Here is a 25,076-nt window from a genome sequence, read left to right as displayed (position 1 = left end):
TTTTAGCTCCAAAATGAGCAAATGCTCCTAAATAGTGTTTGCCACATGAGCATTGAACTATAGTGAACAAATGTAGATTGACTGTTCATTTACAGTGCTTCATTGGCTTCACTTGGAGCAAAACCATTTCATAAGCTCAGTTAAATGTCACGATTTCTTTATTGTTTTTGTTTCATTGTATTTTTAACACTAAATATACTGTATTTTGTAAGGCATATAAATCATGTCTACACTTTATCTGGAAAGCTTGGTGGAATAAAGCTTTGTGTCTCAGTTTAAAGAGAATACATAGGGTAGACATTTCTACTACTTCATCCTTATACCTTACTTGTACTTTCTTACATGGATGAAATGTGAAGATATTCCCAAATTGACTATTTTTTGTAGTTATTTGACAGTCACATTAAAAGTCACCCAAATAGCCAGTCTTTGGGAGCCCTGCAGCTTTTCACTTGGAGTCTGGTAGCTATGAAATGTAGGTTTTTTCAAACTGTAAAAGGTCAATAGTGCCATCTACTGACAATTTGTTAATGAGACTGTTCCTAATTTCAGTTTAAAGAGAAACTTATGCATTTTAGAAGCAAGTCTACAATACCATCAAATAATGTAAGCTTTAAGAAACTTAAAACAGTGGTTCAACCATTTGAGAAAATATGTTGTTTTGTCCAGCACATCTTCCATTGTGTATTTTTTCTTGATGTTTCAAATGTGAAGAAGTATTTAAAGTGGATAGGAGCTAGATATGGTACAATTATTCTTAAAATTTTCCTCCATTGTTTAGTTTAGAGTTATAGGGATAATTGTATTTTCTAGAGGCTTATTTAATATTTTTACAGAGGGATTTCACCTTGGCTCCACTGCAGAAAGTCTAGGATTCTTTTCCCTGAGATTTTGAGTATGTTTGCAAAGGCTCTATGAGGCAAAAGATAAATTGTGAAATGTGTGGGATGAAGTTAGTCAATTCCAGCATATAGGTGTAGGTAGTTCATGTGATATTCTTGGAGGTAAGGGAAGCTGAAGGCATTTTGATTAGCAGCTTCGGTAGAAGGTAAGATTTGGGGGGCACATGCATGGAAATAGACTGATTTTTCTTTTTTTTTTTTTTTTAATATAGAGAAGCAGAGATCAGGAGATGGGAAGGAGACCATGTTTGCATACATAGTCTGAGCAGGAATTGGAAGCTAAATCTCTTGTCAGAGAGAATGAGAAAATCTGTAAGAGAATACATGTGATGAGGAGTCCTTCCGAGGGAAGGAACTCTACCATAAGCAGAGATAGGATGCAAATGAAGCAGAAGATCAAGGTGGCAAATAGGGAGCAATCCTAAGTAGGAGGTTCATTCATTGTACTTCAATTAACTATGACAGTACCACAACTGAAAAAATAATCTCTGCTCAGTCGTTCAACCTTCTGGTTTTCGAAAGGTTCTCTTACTATCTGGCGTATGAGAAAATCCAGAGTCTTGCAGAACATACTAAATTCTTATCTATAAGTTGTTTGACGATCTGTCTCAAAACTGTGTTCTTGAAAGTCCAGAAATAATTGTATGGTACAGTAATTATCCAAATAAAACTGTTGTGATAAATTGCGTTGTGTTGGTATGGTTGTTTTAAATGAGAATAGTAGAGCATTTTGAGTTGATAAAAGCATCGTATGCCAGTTTGTTAAACATCTGCATCATTTTTCAGAGCAAAGTATCATAAATTAAAATATGGCACAGAACTGAACCAAGGGGACTTGAAAATGCCAACTTTTGAATCAGGTAATTATTTTTTTACATATGTATATATAAAATAACCTGGATAAGTATAATTTGTTCATACACTGTTCTAGATCTGCTCTGTTACCTTATTGCAGCTTGCAGTCTCTCCACCTGTGTATTATAGAGAAGATGTTTAGGAAAAGTGTAGTATTCAGTAAATATTAATCAAAATTAAATGACCTTTATAAAAGAGCTCTGAATATCCAAGAAGGCTTTAAATAATGGTAAACCGTTTCCTATCTAGCTGTTGTTTTTCCTGTACTACCTTTTCCCTGAAGAATCTAATTTATTTTTGCTGTTGTGCTGTCCATCCAGAAGGAAAGTGCATAGTAAACATAAATACGTTTGGATTTTAGTGCTGTTATAAGATGCTAGGTTTTAAGGAATGAGGGGGGAAGTTATTACTAAACTGGCCTGGAAAAAATGCCATTAAGTTCCTGGTTTTGTCTGAAATTAAGATTAAAAACTCCTAAAAGGAAAGAATGGACTATCCTTATTGGTGCTATGGATTGCATCTGATTTTGTTGCATAGATAGACAGTTAATCATGATGGTTTTGCTCTTCATAGTATTGCAGACAGAAGAAACGTTTTTCATAATGCTGAACCATTTAATAAGCAAAATTGCATGTGGCTTCTCTTGAAATGTCAGTCTTTGAGACATCTCACTGTTGGCCTTTGTGTAACATGTCTTAAAATTGGGGTCTACAGACTTTTATCCACATTACCCCATTTTCTTGTTTATTTTCCCCTGCTTTAGAAGTGCCACATTTTGGTCCTTTTATACTCAGTTAAAACAAGAGAGCACAATTCATATTTCTTGCTTGATGAGATTTTTCTTATGTTTAAAAGCTGCACTAAGGTAGATTTTAAAATATAATAGTTTGTACCATGCGTTATAGATTCTCCCACAGTAGAAGTGGTAGTGGGAGAATTAACAATTTTAATTGTTAATAAAGTCTGATGGAATTTGTTAAGCTTGACAAGTTTATATTCTTCAAATGCTGATATGTCAGTGGTGTTCTTATTTTGACTGATGTTTTCATGTTGCTTTCTAAGCATCTCTGCTTAGTGAAAGAGATCTACTGTGTTTCTTTAGCATTAACACTTCAGCTGATCAGGGCAATGTTTTCTTCTTTGTACAAGTTAAATGTTTTTTACAGTTCCTTTTCTGCATGTTAAGAGGTCATGGTTGTTTGTTTGTTTTTGTTTTGTTCTGTTAAATTACTGGATGCCTTAGCAAAGCATTGGGAAAACCAAAACACACTGCATAAGATGTCATCTGATGTAAAGCTTTTATTAAAGATTTGCTTTTAGTTTCACTGGTGTCTTGTAAAAAAAGAAATTGATCTTTGAAAGCAAACAAACCACAAACACCCCAAAAACATAAAAAAAACCACCCCAACAACAACAAAGCAAGCAAACAAAAAAGCCCCAAACAAATCCCTCTACTCAGCTGTGATACTGTGTCTTTCAGAAGAAACCAAAGATATGGAGGTTCCTGCAGTACCTCAAAATAGCCAATTGACCTGGAAGCAAGGCAGACAGTTACTGAGACAGTAAGTAACATTGTTGAATATTAGTATCTTCAAACTTTTCTCTGCAGTATGAGGAGCTGCATTTATGCTTAACTGTATGAAATAGAGAAGTAGTGCTGGGCAAATACTGGACTTTGCATTCTTGAGCTTTAAGGAGTCTAGAGTTCAGTTTTCTGTATGAGGTGAATAGCAACAACACTTACTTTTTCATAAATTATATACTAGTGACATGAATTTTTAATAGTCAATATTAATTTATTTCCTTTTTCCTCAAACATGCTTTCCTGTTTCTTTCTCCTCTTAATGCATGCAGGTATCTTCAGGAAGTAGGTTACACAGATACGATATTGGATGTACGCTCCCAGCGGGTAAGGTCTTTGCTTGGGCTCTCCAATTCAGAACCAAATGGTTCGGTAGAGACAAAGAACTTAGAACAGATCCTCAATGGGGGTGAATCCCCTTCATCAAAACAAAAGGGACAGGAAATCAAAAGGTAAGTGAACAGATGAGAACTGTGTAAAATATATTATCCTTTGTCATTGATACGTGCTGTGAGTTCACATTGAACTTCACAGGCATTCAGAGGGGAGATGACTACATATTATTATGTACACAACCAAAACTGATTATATGTAGTAACAGATGTATCTTATTACATATATGCATATTACACACATACACAGGAATGCATTGCAGTTGTATTTATGTCACATAACCACTTTGGAATTGTTATTTTAAGGAAGGATTCTGTTGAGCGAGCCTTTATAAATAGGAGCTGTAGCAGCTTCATACAACCTTTTATTGTTGCTTTGCTATTTCTCAAGCTCTTAAGTAAAAATTGCATTTAATATAATCTTCTAAAATCTCTTGAAATGAAAACGATTTTCTGTTAATGTTTTTATTTATGTAGGAATTCTGGTGATGTTCTTGAAACATTTAACTTCTTGGAAAATGCAGATGATAGTGATGAAGAAGAAGAGAGTGATATGATAGAAGACATAGCAGAAGGAAAAGAAAAGCACCGGATAAATAAGAAACACAAAGTAAGATATTGTAATTGTTACTAGTTTTTTAATACGTATCTGAAATCGCTCTTTAAAAAGAAAGTTGGTTTTTTTTTCCCCCAGTGGATTCTGAATGTGTAATGTTGCAATGTTGATTGTTGTTATTTCATTATCTGAATGGATTGTACAGAGGTATGTTGCTGGGAAACGTCATGGTGTCATCACTATATTACCTTTAAAAATGAAATCCAACCAGCCATCCTGTTTGCTGGAAGGTAATTAGTTTGGCCGTCTTGGTTTCTTCACATATTTGAGTTGCTTTTTAAGAGGCAAATTTAGCACAATGAAACGTGCATCCTTCCTGAATTTTGGAGAAGGTAGGGATCATTCCGTAGAAGAAACTAAATTTTTAGTGTCAGAAAAATCAATTCCATGTCAAATACATGTTTCATTTTTTCGTTTATGCAACTTTTTACTGTATATGTTTAAAACATAGCAGAGACCTGTCATTATAATGTTTTCCATTGTGTAAGGAGCTTCCAAGGTAGGGTAGATAGACTCTATTACCTGTCATTCTTTGTTTCTTTCTTCGGTGCTGAAGGGTCTCCCTGTCAATGGAGTTTCTTTGCCTAGAGGTTTGTCATGAAAGTTGTACAGACAATTCTATTACTTCATGCTTGGTGATCTGTAGCATTACCCCTCCAGCCATGTGAATTTTGTTAAATAGCTAGCAGTCTTAGGCTGGCTTGGTGCAAGTCTTATTACCCCAACTTGACTTGTCAGAAGGGTTTTCCACCATACCTTTGGTATTAACTTACACTTCTTGTAAATATATTAATGAAGCAATCAGTTGAATCATTTTCTTGTTCAAAGGCAAGTAGATAGTCTTATAAAAATACTATCTAATACGTAAATCTCCAGGCATGTATGAAGACATGCTTTTTTTTAGCTCTTGATGAAGCCTGATTTTCAGAGAAAGTGGAAGGATCATTTTTAGTTATTTTTGTAAAAATTGTCTCTGCTGTAGCATACAAGTCATTGAAATAGGTGGTAGTTTTCTTCACCTGCAGAACGAAGGCAAGCCTTTCACTTATGCCTTGGTAGGGAGGTTTTTTCCCCTTTTGTTAAGGTGAAGGTGTGATAGACTAGTAGAAAGACATTTTGCTGAAAACATCTGATTTTCCAGGCTTATGCTGACACTGAAACAGAAATGGGAGGCAGGAAGCAGTAAAGACTTCTGGACTAGTAAATAGCACAGTTGGTTTATAAATCTTCTCTGGAAAGCTGTTGATAGTGCAAGAAAACCAGTGCAATATCCCAACTGTTACCTTTTAAATAAGAAGCGAAGACTGGGATATGTGTGATTGGTGTTATTGCTAAACCTAGTGCCAGTGTTCTTTTCACTTTTAATGATTGCTAGGCTGTACCACTCTTGCTTTTTTGTAAGCAGCTCTGGGTCTGACTATATCTAAGTGTCCTTTTCTGCATTTCATGTTGAAAAGTGTTTTCCCTTGCAGCCAAGTATTCAGAGTAACCTGTATAATTTCTAGCCTAGTTATTTGTACCTCTGTACGTGACTCAAATTCAGAAAATATTTATCTGCTTGCAGATTGGTAATGAAGGTTTAGCTGCTGACCTTACAGATGACCCTGATACTGAAGAAGCTTTGAAGGAATTTGATTTTTTAGTGACAGCTGAAGATGGTGAGGGAGCTGGAGAAGCTCGAAGTTCAGGAGATGGAACAGAGTGGGGTAAGATGCTAACAAAAACATTCAGAAATAAGGAATACTTATTCTTGATAGTACCTGAGAGCTGCAAAACCTACTGAGGTGGTGTGGATGTGTGGCTGATTGTGGGATCAAATGCTGATGCTTAGAAAACAGTGTATTGGATGCTGAAACTTATTTTCATGTCTATTTATGCTGTTTTAGTTGCCACAAATACAGTTACAGTTATATGCGTTTTAGGTTTTGTGTTTCAGAGAAGATTTTCTTCCCTGTGTAAAAGTCATAAAGATTTTGAGGATTTTTATATTCAGTTTGCTTTCAATTATATTTATTTATTTATTCTACTCAGGAGGTTTAAATTTTTTATGCTCAAGGTAAATGGATTTTTTTTGTGTACTTGTAAAAATGGGCAATTAATACATTTAGTTTTCCTGGCTCAGATTTTACTGCTAATGTGACCTGAATTAGTAGAATGAATTGAATATTTGTTGTGGCCCATCTTCTTGTTTTTAATTCTGGGCAATAAAATTAAGTAGGTTACTGACTTGATGTCAAACAAAATATGCCAAGTGTTGCATCTTAAGCTTCTGGAGCCTACATGTTTCAAAAGAAGTTGAAAGAGGAGAGAATTTGGGTAGGAAAAAGAATAATGAACCAAGTAATTCACATCTGGCTTGAAATGGGAAATGAACTGTCTGAATTTTGTGAACTGTGGTACAAGCAATTTTGTGGTTTCATACTGTGAGTCTTTTATTGTAAGACCAAAAAGTGCCACTAGATCATCTTGTTTTGACCGGTTTATGTCATTGAGACAATGAATTTGTCATACTTAACACCTCAGTGAGCAGTGAGAACATAAAATTTCTGACATATCTTCGAGGAAAATCATCTGGTTTTGACTTTGAAGGTACCAAGGACTGGAAAAGAAATTCTTCCTGGAAAACGCTATCAAAGGGTTAGTTTATTTTCACAACAGAGTCTTATTTCCAACTGAAAGATGAAACTGGAGAAACTGTTACCTTTAGTTTTGGTCTCAAAGGCCCCAAGCCAAGGTTTTGACTTCATTTGCAGCATCCCTTCAAATGTATACCGGTGCTGAAAGTTCTACTTCTAGCATCAATCTTACAATTCTTCTATATAGAAGGAAGGACAACTTAATTCTGTCAAGGTTTTACCGTTTTTTTTCAGGGCAAACTACTGAAACTTATTGAATTATCTTGTCCACTGAAATTCCAAGTCAGTACTTTCCAATATTACGGTTCAGCATGTTATATCTCTGTCATCTTCTCAGGTAGTTACCTGGAGAGGGGGCGGGGTGTGAGGTGGGTTCTGATTTATTTGCAGAGCTGACATCATAATTTAGATTTTTTTTTCAGATTTGTTTTCAAGTGGTCCATTTGTTGTCCTAAACTTAAAATAAGACTTAAACATCTATCTTTAACATCAAATTGATCTGCTGCCCTTTTCAGGGATATATTGGAATGTCTTTTACTACAGTTTAAGTGAGCCCAGAGCAAAAGTGAGGCGCAGTATAGTAGGAATTTTTACACCCATGTGACACATTTTGTATGACAGCTAGTTTAACTGCATCAGTTCCATTGTTACCAAAACACTCATATCTGAGGCAAGGAAGTATGGAGTAGAAATTAAACATAAGCTGACTAAAATCACAGGAATTATGTGTTCTACATTCTTCCGTATGAAAGCTATGTTTGATGCATATATTTTGTACTAAGTTTCTATTTAAATGAGTCAGGAGGCAAATTTTAAACTGTAGTAGCAATGCCTTTTTTCATAGCCCGTCAGGTATGTAGTACAGGTATTCTTTGCTTCAGTGGATGTTTAAGGATACAGTCTGTTAGGGCTTAAGTGGCCCTTTTAAAGATCATTGTGTACATTTCAAATGTTTAAAGACAATGCTGCTCTATCGGAAACAACATGTCAAACATTGTCCCACTTCAATGCCTTCTAAAATAATACATTGCTTAAACTATTTTATTTGGTCTCGTCACATTATTTTGAACCCTGTGAAACTGTTATTATTTGAAATCTCCAGACCCACCCATTTATTTGCTTTTTTTGCTGTTATTTCTTAAACAACTGCATCAACTGTCAACTTAAGCTTTTCAGTTAAAATTTGTCTGTTATGATTTCTCAGGTCCTTTTTTCTTTCTGTTTTAATTTTTCTGTCACTGGCATCCTTCCAACACTTCCTACTCTTGCAAAATTTAGACTCTGAAAAAATGTAAATATTTATATATGTATTTCTTAGAATGCTTCTACTAAGTATCTAAAAAACAAACTTCTGATGTGTAGACACTAAACCTATTACATAGTCTGGCTTTATTATTACTTTCAATGCTTAGTCAAAGTATTATCTGTAGGTCCAACTTCAGGTACTCTAAAATATTTCATTGCAGATTTGATATTTAAATTTTTGCTATTGGACACTGCTGCAAATCAGCCATGGTGTGGAGGTTTAAGTTGTCTTTTTTCTTCCCTTCCCATCCCATAATGCATCTTTTAATATTTCTTACAATTTTTAAGTTCCTTATGTAGTATACTTTGAGTCTTAAGTTATTTTCAAATGTGGTGTAAAATGTCCTGTTGTGGGACATGTTTTACTTAAGAACTTAACCTTCAAAATAGTGAAAAATGAACAAATTCAGTGGTAAAGAAATTGAAATGCTTAGCACATTAGAAAAATGAGTGTACATTGTGGAATAAAAATTTTGTCTCATTGTAATCCATCATCATCAACAAAAAAAGTCATACAGAACTTCTGTTTGCTTAAGCAAGCAGGAGTAAACACATATTGTTACACACTCTGTAACACATTACAGATGTTACATATTACGTAGACTTTATATTCTGCTTATGATTTTGATGACTGTTCATCACTGAATTTCTCCTCTCCACAAAGAACAAAATTTCTGTTTACAGATGGACTGTGAGTCAGAAAATTACTGACTGTGCCCAGAATTCCAGGTGATGACTAGAATTCAGAGTCACTTGGGTTATCTCTGTAATATATTAAAAATTGGAGGAAAAAATACTCTTTCTCCACTGAATTATGTTGTCTGCTGGACATTCTGGGCAGTCTCTGCTGTCCTAGTGTCAGTTTTGTGGAGACTGTAAACACTGCAGGCAATATGAGGAACTTCACTGCTTCCACTTAGGTGGCTCTGTTCTGAAATAGCTAAGTATATCTAGGCATATCCAAGAGAAACACTGCTGAATTTTTCTAAAAACCTTCATAGAAATCAATTTCACAACCTCTGGTTAACCAGTTAGTGTTTTATCTAGTTTTCTACTTACGACCTACATTTCAGCAACTGATAGTGTTTGGTTTGAATATTTATGATAGCAGGTTTGTGTTTCCTGTTTTCTTTTGACTGAGCCCAATTCCTTCAGATTCTTTGGCTTGAAATATAATGATGCCCTGTTTGGTTAGCAATCTACAGACATTTTCTAAACTTCCAGTGTAGGACACAACCCAGACATTTTATCATCACCTTTATTATGTAGACTGCTCTTTACTATACCACATTTTTTTCAAGTGTACCAGAATGACAGTTTTGTCATGGTCACTATGGTTGGTTGGTTGGTTAGCTTGTTTTTTTAAAACTGGGTTAGGATTTTTTTGTTTGGAGTTTGTTTTCTTCTTGTTTTGTTTGCTTTTTTGTTCATGTTTTTTGGTTGGGTCTTTTTTTGCTTTTTTTTTTGTTGTTTTTGGGGGAGGAATTGGGTTTTTATTTTGCTTTTTGTGTCTGTGTTTTGGAGCTGGTTTACAGAGGTTTACTTTGTAATTGTTGGGTTGTTTGTAGTTTGTTGGGTGTTTTTCACAACACCATTGCTGTTCTATATTGTCAACTTCTGTTTCAACTCAATTGGTGAATCCTTCTCTACAATGCTGCAGCCTAGCTGATTGTTTTCCTTTCGCTAATGAAACCTTGGATTTTTGTGTTTTTGTTTTTTTAAATTGTGTTCTTAACTGAGTTTACTTTCATTGGAGTTTAGTGTGTGGGGGTGGTTTTGGTTTTTTTTAGGTTGTCGGTTTGTTTGGGGTTTTTTGGTTTGGTTTAGTTTTGGGGGGGGGGGAAGTTTGGTTTGTTTTTTCCTAATTTCCTCCTCCTTTTGGTTGGGCATACCCTCAGACTTACCTTTCTGTGCCTCTTCTGTTTCTTAAATATTCACTCTTCTTGTATGTCAGTGTTTTTGCCCTGCAATAATAAAGATGGAAGTCTTTGTGTTTGCAGTTTGGTAATTGTAGCTGCAGTTAGGTGTAGGATATCACCTCACCATTCCATTCTCTCCACCATCCTTTGTGGACAGCTCAGGGAACTTAGCCATTATGCTGCCCATTTCATGCCTTTGCCATCCTTGCTAGTTCATTGTTCCATCTCTGTAATCAAGATTGTTCCTCTTTGTGTTGGAGCCCTATTTTTATTATGGTAAATGCATCAGTGTCCTATGATATTTTCTCATGTCATGTTTTGTCATGAAACATGTACTTGAAATAACTCCTGTTGGTTTGCACCCTAAATGCATGTTTCTTTGCCACAGCTGTGTATGGCTCCTCTTGTGCACTCAAATTATTGTAATGGTCAAAACTTTAAAAATTGCTGTTTGATTCAAACATTGATATGTGGATATGTCTGGAAGTTGGGAACTGAATAGCTTAGTTATGTGTAAGGGATTTGTGGACATGGGCTTAACTGGCACACAAAGTTTGGTTGCTGCCTAGTTGTCTATCAGAAAAAGTGCTTCTGCGAATGTTACATTTACCTTGTCTTAGAAACAAGTTTATCCTTTGAATTCTGTGTTTCCAGAAATGTTTGAGGTGAACAGCTTAGAAAAGTGGGGACTTGACTTCTCTTGGAGAGTAATTAACTGGAGTATTTGTCAAACTGAAAAAGACATGTCTTCTGAAACTGCTGAGGAATGTTGTATTTCAGCTAATTCTAATTTAATTGCTGGATGAGAGATTCAACATCTCATTTCTTTCACCTATGCAAATTACTTTTCTTTATGTAAAAAGCTGAGTTTATAGACTTGTTTCTCTGGTTTTATGTAGGACCAAGGTTTCTTTCTTGTGCATGTAGAATGAGTGTGTGAGGATGCATGGTGGTCTTCATGAATAAACTGGCACTGACTTTCTAAGCTTGCATTTTCATGACAGATACAGCATGAATTCTTTTATTTGCTTATTCAACACTGGCTGAAAAATTTTTTTAACACTTTCTTTCTAAAGATGCAGTAATAATTTGTGAACAACAATGAATTTTGTGTATTTTGAAGTATCTAACAAAGTTACTTATGAAGCTTAATTTGTTTGCTCCTTAGTAACAAATTAACATCATTTTATGTAACTGATGTTATACAGTGCCTTGGGAAACTGTATGAAATGTGTTTTGTAAACGTAAAACTGAAACTGCACCTTTAAAGTAAAGATTTATTAAGAACTTTTATTAATACTCTTATACAGCTATGATAGTAAATCACCAACAGCTTGCATTGCCAATTGCTGATTTTTTTTCTTTTAATAATATGCTGCATGTAGACAAAGATGACCTGTCCCCAACAGCTGAGGTTTGGGATGTAGACCAGGGACTAATAAGTAAACTGAAGGAACAGTACAAGAAGGAACGAAAGGGGAAGAAAGGGGTAAAGAGTAAGTGCAGATTCTGAATCTTGTAATGCAACCATTTTTTGCCTATCTATATAGAAGACTTTTTTTCCCCCACAAATTCTGTTGTGTTTTTTGTTGGTTTTGTGTGTTTTGTTTATTTTTCATTAAGCATAATTTTCTGTGATGGGGGCAACCAACTTTAACTTTCTACCTGCTGAATGTGTACATGCTAAAACAGCCATTTCCTAGATGGGAAATGTTGGAAACACATACAGATTTATGGTTAAGTAGGTAAAGAGAGCTAAATGCTTTAAATGTGTGTTTAAAAACATGGAACAACGTGATTTGAAGGACAATCCTATTCAGCAAAATTTTCTGCAAGATGCTTTCATCTGCTTCTTAAATACTGTACTTTTGGGGGGGTGAGGGATTGGGATTTTTTTAGCCTTGTTTTTAACATGGCATTGAATCAAGCTGTTATTCCTATATGTATGTTCATCATTATTTTTCAGTCTAAGGCAATGTGAATTAAAAAATTCCTGTGATGTAAATACAAACTTTTTTGGTGTCTTTGTTTAGGATATTATATTTATTTTATGGTGCCCTTCATTTTCATGAGCAGTTAACACATTTTGGTTGACACCTCTTTACTCTTTAAGAGTTATCAGAACAGTTGACCTATTTGAGCTGTGTAAGTTTAACCAAACTTCAATATTGAAGTATCTGGTAAAAATTATTCTGCAACTTATGTCTCCAACTCTGCAAAGCTCTTAGTGGACAGTGTTATTAAATCAGTGTCACTCTAGAGAAGCTCCCTTGACTGCATTATTTTTGTTTTGAAAGTTTATTCTAACTGTTCCTGGTGATACTTTGCAAAAAAACCCCAAACATTTTCTCTTCAATTTGAAAAATGAAGTGAATATGTACTAACTAAATTAAATAATTATTAAATTATAACACTTCACTAAGAATTCTGTAAGAACTAAAATTTGAATTTTCCTTGTAACCACTAACAAAATAAAATTGAGTTACAGCATGGTTGTTGCTTTGACAGTAGTTTTGCATGACTTGCATGTACACACACACTTTGAAAGTATTTGAAGCAAAGATTTTGACCTAGTCTGTGGTTTGATCAGAACTTATAGTAGGAAACTGGATGCTAGTAAGTATCCTCATTTGTCATGTAAATCAATAATTGACATCAGATTCCCACGAAGTATATTTGTAGGGTTAAAAACTTCCTATTAACACTAAAACAGACTTCTCTAATTGGAATTTTGTTATTATACTTCTCAATTTTTAATTTCGGAAGCATAGTGGCTGCAAAATCACAGCAAATGTTTTGAATTCTGGAAAAGAAAAAAATAAGAGAAAGTAATTGTTAAGGAGATACTTCTATTTCTCTGTCCAATGTTGTGCCATTAGATTATCACATACAGGAAGTTCTCAAAACCACACTTTTGTTTTGACTATAATATTTTGTCATCTACCACACCAGCTAGCTGCTTCTTCTGGGCTTATGCAAGGTAAGCAACTGTAAACCAGGGACAAGTAGTGTTCTCCTACAGTTATAAATTGGTTGAAAAACTCTTCTCAGGCCTCCAGATTTGTTTCAGTGTCGTTAGTTTGCATTGTCTAGAAAGGACTTCTCTTTTTTGCACTACTGCTTCCTGCAGTCGACTGCTCTGCAGTCAAAGGTCCCTAACCATCTTTTTGTTCCATCTGTGAATCTTAAAGTCTCCAAAAGAAGAGCATAATTCTCACCTATTGGAAATAACTACTCTGTCCAAAATTTGCATTGTAGTTACCTACATAGCCAGATAAACTGCTTGTGACCTCCATTTAAAATGTATAACAGTAACTATTTTGTCTAAAAAGTCCCCTTGTAAAACTTAAAACTTTGCAACATTATCAAAACTTTTGCTTCTGTCCACTTCCCTGCAGTTCCAAGTGCGCTTTCTTCATCTGAGGTGATTTTGAAACCTCCTTATGCTTACATAAGAGAACATTCAGGAGATAACTGTCAGAATGCTGTGAGGACCTGTATGTCACTACTAGAGCTTTGAGTTTTCAGTTCTCCTTTGGGAAGCCCCGAGCTCATGCAGATAGCTTTACAGGGAGTTCTGTTACATTCTGCATTTGTGTCATGTTCATGATCATAGCTTCTGATTCAAAAATCCACCTCTAAATCACTGAGCTAAGTGAAGAACTCTTCATACAATAGAAATATGCATTTAAGGTTGGGCAGGTTTATTTAAATTATTTGACTCTTTTATCTTTTACCTCAACTTTTTTAACAGTCTGTGATTGAAAATAATGTTGAAGGCCTTCTTTATTCCTGCTTCTCATGTCTAATAGTTTGTGAACTTCATTCTGAATATTCATCTCTCTGCTTTTCAGCATTGTCAGACTTAGCAGAATTGATTTTGAACAACATCAGAATTTATGGCAGTATATTTATTACCAGAAAGGTCAAATAAAGGTGCACTGACTGTCACCTTTGAGGACAGCAGAGTAGCACAGACTATTTTGTTGGATATGCATCTTGTAACCACTGTAATCAGCATTTAGACTGTTGTCTTTATATCCCTGGCCTAGATACGGTAGCTTTCATGCTAAATGTAGAAGCAAAATCAGGGAGCAGAAACAGGTTTGATTCTATTTTGATACTTCTGTAGTCTACATTCATACATTATCTTTTGGGTGGAGCACCTTAATTTAGGTCATCTTCTGTCAGTATATATATATTCATAATGTAATAATACTCTGGATTTTTTTATTTGTTTGTTTGTTTTTCTATTATGTAGTCACTATGTTATGTGGAAATACTACCTCCTTGTGAAAAGATCTTTAAAAAATAAACAAGCAAACAAAAAACCTCAAACTTGCATCACACTTTAATTGCCTTCAAAAATATAAACTGTAGAATCATAGAATCAGCCAGGTTGGAAGAGACCTCCAAGATCATCCAAATCAACCTATCACCCAGCCCTATCCAGTCAACTCGACCATGGCACTAAGTGCCTCATCCAGTCTTTTCTTGAACACTGAGTTGTTCTATTCAGAAAACCTTAAAAACCAGAAGAAACCCTAACTGCTCCCAAATCAAGCACAACCTATTCTAGACTTCATTGCGATAAATAGATGAGGAGTTAGATAAGAAAGCAAGCTTACCTTTTCCAGTAATACACTGAATTTAAGACCAGATCTATTATGGCAGATGCAGCTTGTCAGATTTTCAGAGCACAACAGTGGAGATGATGAGTATCTCATTTCATCCCATCAAGTCAGTGTAATGTGCTCTCAGCAAGTTGAAAAATAGTCTTCAAATCTTAAAATTTGTGCATCCACCACTGTTAAAATGAAGATGTTTTTACTGATTTTTTTTTCTTGGAAGTTTTATAATTTTCCTAGCTTCCTGCTCTTTTCCCTCAGCCTAAGCATTCTTTATTTATGAAAATATCTGCTCAGTTGACCTCACTGACCTTGATTTCTGGAGATGCAGTGTAGTAACTGATAGGCCTGAAAACAGTTTTGGATTTTACCATCTTTGCCATCACCTCTTGTTATAGAAGGGTCCCCATGTTATATTCAGACTTGGGCTGTTATATCTTGGAGCTAATAGAAATCTGCTTACAGCTTCTCCAACTGCAACTTCTCAGGACTGAATATTCAATTTCCTTTTTGGCTTTTGATTTCTGAAGGCAAATACAAAGAAATGGAGCACTGAGGGTATTTTGCTTTTGTTCTAGTCTTTTCTTGAGGATAAAACATTAATCCAGTTTGTCCCTGCAAAGTAGCTGCTTATGCAGGGGCAGCACATTTTTATCCTTAAAAATCTCTTTGATATTTTGAATACTTCACCAGTTACATGAAGGCAGTTACCTGAAAGCAGAGATCTGCAGAGTCTGTTCGGTGGTGGTGGTGATACAGGCTTGGATATAGCCATTTTTCAGGATGAAATACAGAGGGGTTGTTGGTAACAGCTGCTGCTTTGCTTCAAAAATAGGTTTCTCTATTTCATGGACTGAGTGCTGGTCTGAGGTTATACCTGAAGGGCAGTAAGTGACTAAATATGCTGAAAAACATTAAAAGGCAAGGCTGACAGTGCCCTGATTGGTGACACATCAAGTGACAATTTGGTTCAAGGCAGCAGAGCAGGGGGGACTACTTCTAGTTACTTTTGGTTGTGTTCAGAGACAAACTTCTTGTACCTTTGTTTGGTGTGAATTCAGTTTGAATGTCAGTTTATAAGCCAGTTCTAGCATTTCCTATCCATGTATTGAACATGTGTTGATCATGCATATCAATATGGAGGAGACAAATGGGTTTTCTCCTGGAAAGCAGTGAGTGTATTGAAGTAGCCAGCTTACCAGTCACAACTTCTATCATGTCATTTATTGATTGCTCTGTAATATTCTCAAGAATGTATCTGCTGCTGGTTGCTGTAGATCACTGGCTGGTGACCAGCTGGAATAAAGACAAAAGCAAGCTGTGTGGGTTTTGTGGAAGAGACTTGGCCATTTTAACAATGGCTTTTTTTTTTTTTTTTAATGAGTTCTTGCTTGCAGACTGCCATTAAATATTTGCAATGAAATCCTGTTAGTCTAGTGGCTGTGAGGAAAAAAAAGTGTTGGTGCAAAAGAGACATTCCTCATTATTACTGTAATCTCACATCTTTACCTGAGTTCACAGTTTGTTAGACATATTTCTGCATGAGAATGAAATGAAACTTAGCCACTCAAGAAATCTGTTCCATTGAGTAAAGGAAGCTCTTGGAAGCCATTTTTATTATCATTCAACTTCTGGGTAGCAGCCTTTGTAGATTTAATTGGAATACTAAGTTAATTGAAGAGTCAAAAAAAAATCAAACCAAACAACCAACCCACCAAAAGCACACACAAAAATGTAGGGTGTTCTATATTATTTGGCAAAATGAAAATGTTAGCATCCCTCTTGGGCTATGTGTGGTATGCTTCTGCTATCATTCTAGTACCATAAGTACTTTTCATTGTCATCTCCTCTCCTCAGAGAATTCTCTTTTACCTCCAGAGAATTCACTTGGATTCAGTATTTATGGATACTTACTTTTGAACACATGTACTGTGGCCATTTCTTGTAAGGAAGATGTGAAATTTGATCAGATGTTGTTGGATAGTATGTTCTAGTGTTTATTTAAAAGAGCAGTTCTTATTTTGATAAATCATCTGTAATTTTAGTGTTTATCTTTTGACTTTTTTTGAGAGCAAAGGTTTGGCATATGTTTCAATGTCCTTCTTAATAGAATTTGTACGTGTCATCTCAGATGATAAGAACTTGTTTCCTAATGCTTGCTTTAAAGAATTTTGAGATGTCTTTTTTTTAGTAGATTCTAATATGCCTTTTCAAGGCAGTAAGCAGGTTTTACTAGATTTGAGAGGAGAGTTATTCTGTAGTAAGGTGGGGGGGTCATATTTAAAATATTCTACAATATAATTGCTTGCAGTCCCAGGACAGACTCTTAGCAGTTGAATCATCGTCTTTTAAAGGAATTCCATCACTGAAATTTCACTTCATGATTGAAGCTTTAAACTTTTTGATGTGCAAGCTGTAAGGTGGAACCAGGAATGAATTAATTTTTTTTAAACTAAATTATAACATGCTATTTTGTTGGCCAGTGTCTACACCTTGAACTTAATGCACTTCTAAATCACTATACTTTTTCTAGAGGCACGCTTGTGTAATAAGAGTAATGTATATCTGCACTTTCATACAGTGGTGGAGGTAATCTTGCTCTTGTGTTTAATAACCACTTGATACAATCTATATATCATTCAAAAGCAGAGAAAGTTAATTGTTTGTTGCACCCCCATCATGAGTTGTCTGTGCCTTTCCCCCTCATTTTAAGCTTATTTTTTGTTTGCACTCTGGTTTTCAGTGTTAAATTGTTGTTTAGCATAGTTAAAGCTGTGTAATACTATTAACAAATGTTTAATTTGTATGTATTTTGTTTAGTGGCTAATCTTCTTTTAATGTTTGGCTTGAATTCTCAATAGGGCTGTAAGATGATTTATTTTCTCTCTCCTACAGGAAAATGTAGAATACATCTACAGAACAGAAAGGAGTTTTTCTCTGATTTAGTGAATTAAAACTGTTCGCATGTAGCATTCAGAGTTGATGTATTTTGGTTTCCGAAACACCAGTTTTAATAATATACAAAGACAAAAGCAAAGCTTTGTATTTATCTTAAAGAGATCCCATCAGTAATTATTCTTGTTTAATTAGTTTAATGGATTTGTAGACTTCAGTCAAGTCAAGCGGTAGCAATCAAATGAATCTTTGCTGCTGACATTAATTTACAGGAGTCAACAGGACAAAACTTCACGACATGATAGCTGATCTGGGCGATGATGAGATACCCCACATCCCTTCAGGAGTCATTAATCAATCTAGGTCACCCTCTTCTAGAATGACTGATCATGAAGGTGCAAGAGCAGAGGAAGGTACAAAAAATTCAGCTACTTACTATATTTCAGGAGATTTCTTTTTAGAAAGCACATGCTGTAGTTTACTGTCCCTTTTATAAAGCTTAATACAATTGCATCTTGCCACATGGTTATTTTATTTGCAGTTCTTCCCAAATGGTTTCATAGGAATATGGCTTGAGTTTGTGGCTTATTGTAACTCACCATCATTTCATTAATATTTAAAAACAACTTAATGTACAGCAGTGCATTCTTCAGCCATTCACTCTTACATACCTCTTTGCAGACCCCTCCTGTTAGCAAAACCTCTTACAAATAGGGTGTTACTGATTGAGGTGAAAAAAAAAGGTGAGTATTAACATTTGATACACAGCTTGCATTTTCAAGTGAAATATAAAAAAAAAAAAGGAGACTAATTTATCTACTCCTAAGATTAATTCTTCTCTTGGCAAGTGTACAAAGACACTGTTTATTTCTTTTCAAAATAATTGGTTTCAGTTCAGAATTATCTTAGGCAACCAAAGTTAGTGGCAAACAATTATCTAAGTAGCTCAAAATGTTGTGTTTATCTTAAAGTTTTTTGGTTTAAAGTATTTTCCTTGTGTTAATTTAGGAGATTAGAATACCATGCAAATTCATATTCTTTCTGCATACTCTGCTAAATTCAGATTGGGCTTCTTCATGATGATCTTTAATGTATGAGCTCTGGTATGGTATCAGCTGTAGCAGAAGTGTAAAGAATTAGCGTTGTTAACAATCTATGTAACCTGTTGGTTCTCCTGTTCTTTCTTCACCCCTGCCCTAACAAATGCCTATCACCAGACAAGGAGAAAACAGACATTTTTGTAAGGAGATTTTTGTCATTGTTGCTCTTTCAAAATACTAATTTACAAAGCATTTGTCTTCCCATCTTCCCTTTACTGCCTTTCTTTTAATCTTTTTGTTTAGAACTTAAAGATGTGGAGTGCAATTGAGAAACCTGCTGGTGAAGTTCCACTTGCTAAAACTTATGGGAGTACGTTTAGGTTGTGTTTAGGTTCAGTATTCACATGCTTCATGTTCCCTTTAAGCCATGTTAACGTATTAAGGACATGTGACCCTGCAGTTAGAGTTCCCTCAGTCTGTCTTAGGCTCATTAGGCCATGCATCTTGTACAAAGGAACACAGATGGTCTTTGTTAATGATAGGTCATAGAGCTGTTGATTTTTTTAGAGAATTTCCATCTAAAATAATGTTGGACAGCACAATCTTTCTGAAATAATAGCTGCTAAATTTGAATTTGAGAGGGATCAATGTTTATTGCCCAATTCCTGCAACACAAGCACTGAGCTACACTTCAAATAAAGATTGTTCATACTATTTTCAAATAAACTAGCTTCAGAGTAATATGCAATTTAATGTGTTCACATCTTTTCAACTTATCAGTGTAGTTTTGGCTTTAACAGTAGTAGTATGAATATCACTGCCATCATACCTGTTAGTTGTAGTTTTTGCATAACTACAGGTTGTTTGCTTAATATTCAAATTTAAGTGTTGTCTTCAAATTTGGTCTAGATCTGTCTTTTAACAAGGCCAAATACTTCACCGTCATAAAATGCAGGGTTTGCTCAATTATTTATTCAGCTGTGTTTTAAAAGTTGAGTGTTTTGCAGACAACTTCAGGGTATCTTGCTGGGACACTGGCTCATGCTGTTGAATGTCACCAAGCCATAATGTTCTTGTGACTGTATGCAAGGTTTATGCTACAGTCTGAAGTGCTGCAGTTCTGAGGAAGAGAGGAAGGCATTCAGGGAGGAAAGTAAACACTAGTCTAATTGGCCAGGAGTATATCTTCTACACCTCTACAGGTGTGAGTTTTGGTTTTTATTAGTTCTGTTTCTGAGGGCACTTTTGACTCTGAAGTTCCTGGTTAAATAAGAAAATTGTTAGGCTGTAATCACACTTTGTAGGTTTGGCTGTAAGAAGTTGAGGTTTCCATTTCTCTGCATTGCATGATTTTAAGAACTGAAAATCACCTGCAGCATAATACTCCATCCAATGTATTGTACAAAAAATTATTTTCACAGATCCCTTTTTTTCATACCTGGATTGTGTGAGTGCCAATCCACAGACTGGAAAAAAAAAAGCCAATAGTAACAGCTAATCGCTTTGGAGTTAACTGCTGCTTCTGATGTACCAATATTAACATTCTAGGAAACAAGATTAAGATGACCTTGTCATACAGTAGATAACAGCAACCTATATGAACATAGTTCATAGCAGTTTCAGGCTGTATAAATATTGTAGCTGTAATTTATTTATACAGGCTGTATAAATATTACAGCTTGATTTTGATTTAATTATTTAGGATGTCAAGAACATGAGAGTAAGGAGTGCTGGTTGGGATTGGCCAAGCAAATATTTAATCATTGCATTTTTTCCACCTAGGTTCAGCTACAAGAAACTTGTACTGTCACTTAACCTTTTTACTTAATATTGATTGTAAACTCAGTTAAACATGTATATATTGTGCTATAAGGACAATAATGTACTTTGCTTTTTTTAAATATGGGAAGCATTCAGTAGTTATTGAACTTTGTGTTTTGCATTTTTGTTGATGCAGTGTTTTCAATATGTAGGGATGTGTTTCTTGATTTGTAGTAGCTATAACATCATGCACCTTTTATTGTTACTTTTCTGTCTTTTTATAAAAATAGCTTGCAATATTTTTTTAACTTTAACTACATCTTATTTAAATTCAAGTGCAGGTAAATTAAATATAGTTATGCAATATATTACACATATTGGCAAGTTTAGTATGAGGAAATATGCATCTAAATTTAAGGTAGCATTAATTTTGAAGCTTTAAATAAAGACATACCTCTGATGCAAAATAGTTTGATGCATTTCTTGTATAGACTCTTCATGTGGTTGTGGTTTTCTGTGGTAGTGTTTCATTTGTAGTCTAAAGGATATGAAAGTTGGTTGGTGAAGGACAGATGACAGAAAATTCATGATGGATTAGTATGACAGGTTCAGGGGCTTGCTTAAGCCTTGTGGGCCTGTCCTAAGGATCAAGCAGGACTCACAGCATTACAACAGAGATCTAAAGTGTCCTCAAGTTCAAAGTTAGTGTATTGGCTCCATCCCTCAGTTATCAGCAATTCTGCTCTGTAATGACTTCAGAGGTTTGATCTGTAAATGGATACTTCTGTTAGGGAGGCTGGTACCATGTCAAGGTAACACAGGCAAATTAGATTTGGAAATTACAAATAAAAGTATTGGAATCTTCCTGTGGAAGTCAGAAAAGGAGATACACAGAAACCCAAACAAAAGTTAACAATAAAATCTGAAAACTCCCTCTTTTTTTCAGCCATTATAATTTTTGGCTGTCAGAAGTAATTGAGGCACTCATTATTACATGTTTGAGGATTTCACAATTCAGATTTGCACAGAGAATGTTTGTGATATAATTTTATTTCTTTGTTTAATCACAGTCATGTCATAAAACACCAGATTGGAAGGGACCTCAGTGATTATTTGTGGGTGTCTACATCCAGCTCAGACTCACTGAGAAATTAATCCTTAGAAATTCTGATCTCACCTAATAAACATGGATGACTGAATAACTTTTTACCCACCTTGGAGAAAAAAAAAAGTCAAAATCCCAAGCCTAATCATAAGGGAAATAAATAGGAATGCAATATGAATGAGATATGAGTGCTTTGGAATAGGCTGACAAATTGAGAGCTTTAGTCAAATATTCATAGACTTAAGAAAAACTTTCATGTAAGGGCATGGTGAGCTGTTTTGGGCTCTTAATGTAGCATTCTAATGGATTAAGACCTTTGTATGGATTGTGAACTTAAAAAGAGGTGATTGTGCATAGTTACAATACTATTTGCTCTTTTTATGCAAGTGTAGAAACAGCCGTTATTATTCTTACGTGGATAATGTTCTTAGATTCATAGAATGGTTTGGGCTGGAAGGGACTTCTAAAGGTCATTTAGTCCACCCCTCCCTGTAGTTAGCAGGGACATCCTCAATTACATCAGGTTGCCCAGAGCCCTGTCAAGCTTCACCTTGAACATCTCCAGGGATGAGGCCCCAAGTACTTCTCTGGGCAAGCTGTTCCAGTGTTCTACCACTCTAATAGTAAAGAACTTGCTCCTAGCATCCAATCTAAATCTGCACTTCTCTGGTTTGAAGCCATTGCCCCTTGTCCTGTCACTGCAGGCCTTTGTAAACAGTCTCTCTTCATCCTTCATGTAGGCCCCCTTCAGATATTGACAGGCTGCTGTTAGGTCTCCCTGGAGCCTTCTCTTCTCCAAGCAGAACAACCCTAGCTCACTCATCTTTGTAGCAGATGTGCTGCAACCACCCGATGATTTTAATGGCTGTCACATAATTTCATCTACAGTTGTCTTGCCTGTGGTAATAAGGTTCCTCTTTTTTTAATATCACACTAAATGCCAAGCATTAGAAGTTGTTTTATTTTGGAGTAGTTTCCAATCTATCTGGGCTGTCTCCTCTTTGGAGAGGCACAGCAATGATGCCCAGTGCCTATAACTTCACATCTAGTCTTAGTGGCTTTCCTTCAGGATCATTATCCTGTTCAGAACAGGAATGTGTCATTAGCCCTCTTAGAAACTATTTTTGTAAGACAACCCTTAGGATGTGGGTGGTTTTCAGGCCAGGAATCCTACTTTTCTCTGAGTTTCAAAGTTTTTCTGAGAGGATCAGAAACAAGGGGTGGTGTTAAAGTGTGACCATGAGCCTCTCTGCCAAATCAGTGAAATTCAGAAGCCAAGAAAGTTTAATTTTTAAAGGTGTCAATTACTATTTAACATAGTTTGCAGATGTTTGCACCTAGCTGAAGTTCACACACAACTGAAGTTTAACTACTTTACCTAAAAAATGCCCCAACTTTTGCACTGAAAGAATACTGATAAGTAAACATAGCCTCTGAAACTTAGTTAAGTGTTAAAAAGTGTAAGCCTTTATTCCTGTTACTTACTACTAAATTGATATTTGTGTGTAGAAGGAGATACACAGAATGGTTGAAGAGCATTAAGCATATGGGTTGAATATGTTATAATTTGAGGAAGGCACAGCTAGCCAAGTGCCATTATCTGAGTGGTTTAAATTAGAATCCAATATCATGTTGAGAAATTAAGGGAGAATTAATTAATAACAGGTTTGGTTGTTTTTTTTTTTTTTTTTTTAAATTTGAGAAAAACAAAAACCCCCAAATAGGTGTCTTTTAGAAGGCCTTTAGCCTAAGAATTAAAAACTACACCTGCAAGTAGAGATACTTGACTACTGTAAAGCACAGAGATGTATTTGAAGATGTGTAGAAGGCATTTAGCATAATGTAATGAATGAAATGCTTAGCTGGGGAATTGAAGACTTGGTATGTCTACTTGATGTTTGAAGTGTAAAGTGATGTGAGTCAAGTCATTTGTTAGTACTACTGAATGTGCCTCCTTAAAGTTGAAATGACAAAGCATGCAGTAAGAATTGTGTAATTATATATGTGTGTGTTTGCATACGTGTGCCTGTCTTCATGCTCTCTTTTTTTCAGTTGGGGCAGTATGTAGTAACTGCAAGTTCAGTTGTAAACTCTGCTTTGCTTTTTAAGTGATGGATAATGCAGTTTTTCACCAGTTTCAATTATTTCATTGAGACTTAAAGAATCTGTTTTGTTCTTTGTAGCTGAGCCAATAACGTTTCCACCTGGAGGAGGCAAGTCATTTATTATGGGTTCTGATGATGTGTTGTTAAGTGTACTGGGCCTTGGAGACCTTGCAGACTTGACAGTAACAAATGATGCAGACTATAGTTATGATGTAAGTGCATTTTTATTTTAAAATTCTTTATGCAATTTAATCAATACTAGTTGGCTCCCCTCTTCCCCACCCTGAACATTACAGATACAGAGAACAGAGAATTCATTATTGAAAACTATTACTTGGGACAAGAAGGAAGCACCTCGTGAATGGGCTAAGTAATTTGGGTAACCAAAATTGAGATGACTTGTTCTGACTTCTACTTGCCTAATTTGATTCAGATTTTGTCATTAGGGGAGCATTCCATGATACAAAATACAGATTGGTGTTTTAACATGAATTTGTTTGAACAAAAGTCACTTAACAGTGATATGAGAAGAGGTGATATAAAACGAAAACATTGGTACTAACTTCACTTTCCTCTTTGTGTCTTTGTAGTGATGACACCATGCTTTAGAGGTAGTAGTATATTTCAGCTGTAAGCTTTGAGAGTGTATTTATATTATGATGCAGAGTGTTCTGACATTAAGCTGACAGTGGTGCAGTTGGAGTTTTTCAGTGGTTGGTAATGTTTGATGACTGGTAGGAAAGTCTTATGTTACTGTATTTAAAGTGATTTGGTGGTTGGTTGCTGGGGGGTTGTTACTGTTCGTGGTAGTAAGGTAACTCTGTTTCCATAACTTCTTCAGTTACATGGTGTTTGTACTGGAAGCCATTACTAGGGATTTTATTAAAATCTCAGAATCCACAAAATTAAGACTTAAATTGTTTATAGCTTTTTAGAGGTCCTGAGAATACTTGTGTGTGGCCACACACCTTTAGTTAAATAAATTTATCTTTCAGTATTTGTAACCGGTAGGAATATTAATTACTGTAGTGAAGTATGAGCTAATGATTAAATTTCACTCTTATTGCAGGGTGCTATGTTACATAGTTCTAATTCCTGAATAACAGATAAAAATTATTATCCATTCTTTTATTACTGGACTGTAAAAATTAATGGAAGAACTTCTTAAAAGTATGTGGAGTACTTCCTAAATTTGTATCATCTATTGTCCTGTTCACAGTAAAGATTAATTATCTGTTAATAATTAATTAAATATCTGTTCTATTTCAAATAACATAATGCTTCTGGAAAATCAGACAACTTCGTATCAATTCAGTTTCAGCTGTTTGCATCTTA

At 35.3% G+C, this 25,076-nt stretch overlaps 1 protein-coding gene across 4 annotated transcripts in view; it reads left to right on the top strand.

The window, feature by feature from the left end:
- Nucleotides 1-25,076, top strand: part of STRN3 (striatin 3) — a 60,829-nt gene that overhangs the window by 23,645 nt on the left and 12,108 nt on the right. The window contains exons 3-10 of one of the 4 annotated variants that reach the window (XM_064148385.1): nucleotides 1,689-1,762; nucleotides 3,238-3,319; nucleotides 3,612-3,791; nucleotides 4,209-4,341; nucleotides 5,912-6,053; nucleotides 11,593-11,703; nucleotides 18,003-18,143; nucleotides 23,820-23,953. In XM_064148385.1, coding sequence (XP_064004455.1) covers nucleotides 1,689-1,762; nucleotides 3,238-3,319; nucleotides 3,612-3,791; nucleotides 4,209-4,341; nucleotides 5,912-6,053; nucleotides 11,593-11,703; nucleotides 18,003-18,143; nucleotides 23,820-23,953 — 997 coding nt within the window. The remainder of the gene's footprint in view (nucleotides 1-1,688; nucleotides 1,763-3,237; nucleotides 3,320-3,611; nucleotides 3,792-4,208; nucleotides 4,342-5,911; nucleotides 6,054-11,592; nucleotides 11,704-18,002; nucleotides 18,144-23,819; nucleotides 23,954-25,076) is intronic. The other 3 variants (XM_064148394.1, XM_064148403.1, XM_064148412.1) reach the window with 3 other exon arrangements.

This window comes from Pogoniulus pusillus, chromosome 1 (assembly GCF_015220805.1).
Source record: "Pogoniulus pusillus isolate bPogPus1 chromosome 1, bPogPus1.pri, whole genome shotgun sequence".
Lineage (NCBI taxonomy): Eukaryota > Metazoa > Chordata > Aves > Piciformes > Lybiidae > Pogoniulus > Pogoniulus pusillus.
Note: the sequence above shows the minus strand (reverse complement) of the source record. Positions and strands in the feature narration are given on the sequence as shown.